A 548-nucleotide genomic window follows, 5' to 3' on the forward strand; every position below is an offset into this window, starting at 1 on the left:
GGGGGGGGGCTATAAAGATCGATGAGCAAAGTAAACATTTTGTTTTTTGTTTTGTGGGTAAAATAATATCCATGAGAACAACAGTTTTTCAATAAAACAAAATTTAATATTATCTAAAAAAAATGATAATTTGAACTAAACTTTCTTGTTATTTTAGGTTTCTATTGATTGCGAATTTTGAGTTGATTTCAACAGTTCCAGATAACAACTTAAGTACAGCTTGGATCTTCTGGAAAGATCAATTTGTTTGTTTGTTTGAAGTTAAGAACAAAGCTACACAATGGGCTATCAATGCTTTGCCCACCATGGGTATCGAAACTCGGTTTCTAGCGTTGTAAGTCCGCAGAAAGATCAAGAGAGTAAACTTTAGCTATTTTACAAAACAAATGCAAATATCAAATCGATATCAAAGATAACTTTCGTTCATTAAACATAATTACGCACTATCCGACGAGTAATGTGAAAAAGAAAAAAAAACATTTTTCAGCGGTAAAACACGAAGATTGGAATAATTATCAGTATCTATAACATTACATTATACAATGTTA

At 30.7% G+C, this 548-nt stretch overlaps 1 protein-coding gene across 1 annotated transcript in view; it reads left to right on the forward strand.

Annotated features, from left to right (window-relative positions):
• Nucleotides 1–181, forward strand: part of LOC111088261 (Kv channel-interacting protein 4-like) — a 24,318-nt gene extending 24,137 nt beyond the window's left edge. The window contains exon 5 of the mRNA XM_022397842.1: nt 158–181. Coding sequence (XP_022253550.1) covers nt 158–181 — 24 coding nt within the window. The remainder of the gene's footprint in view (nt 1–157) is intronic.
• The last annotated feature ends 367 nt before the right edge of the window (nt 182–548 follow it).

This window comes from Limulus polyphemus, unplaced genomic scaffold (assembly GCF_000517525.1).
Source record: "Limulus polyphemus unplaced genomic scaffold, Limulus_polyphemus-2.1.2 Scaffold3435, whole genome shotgun sequence".
Classification (NCBI taxonomy): domain Eukaryota; kingdom Metazoa; phylum Arthropoda; class Merostomata; order Xiphosura; family Limulidae; genus Limulus; species Limulus polyphemus.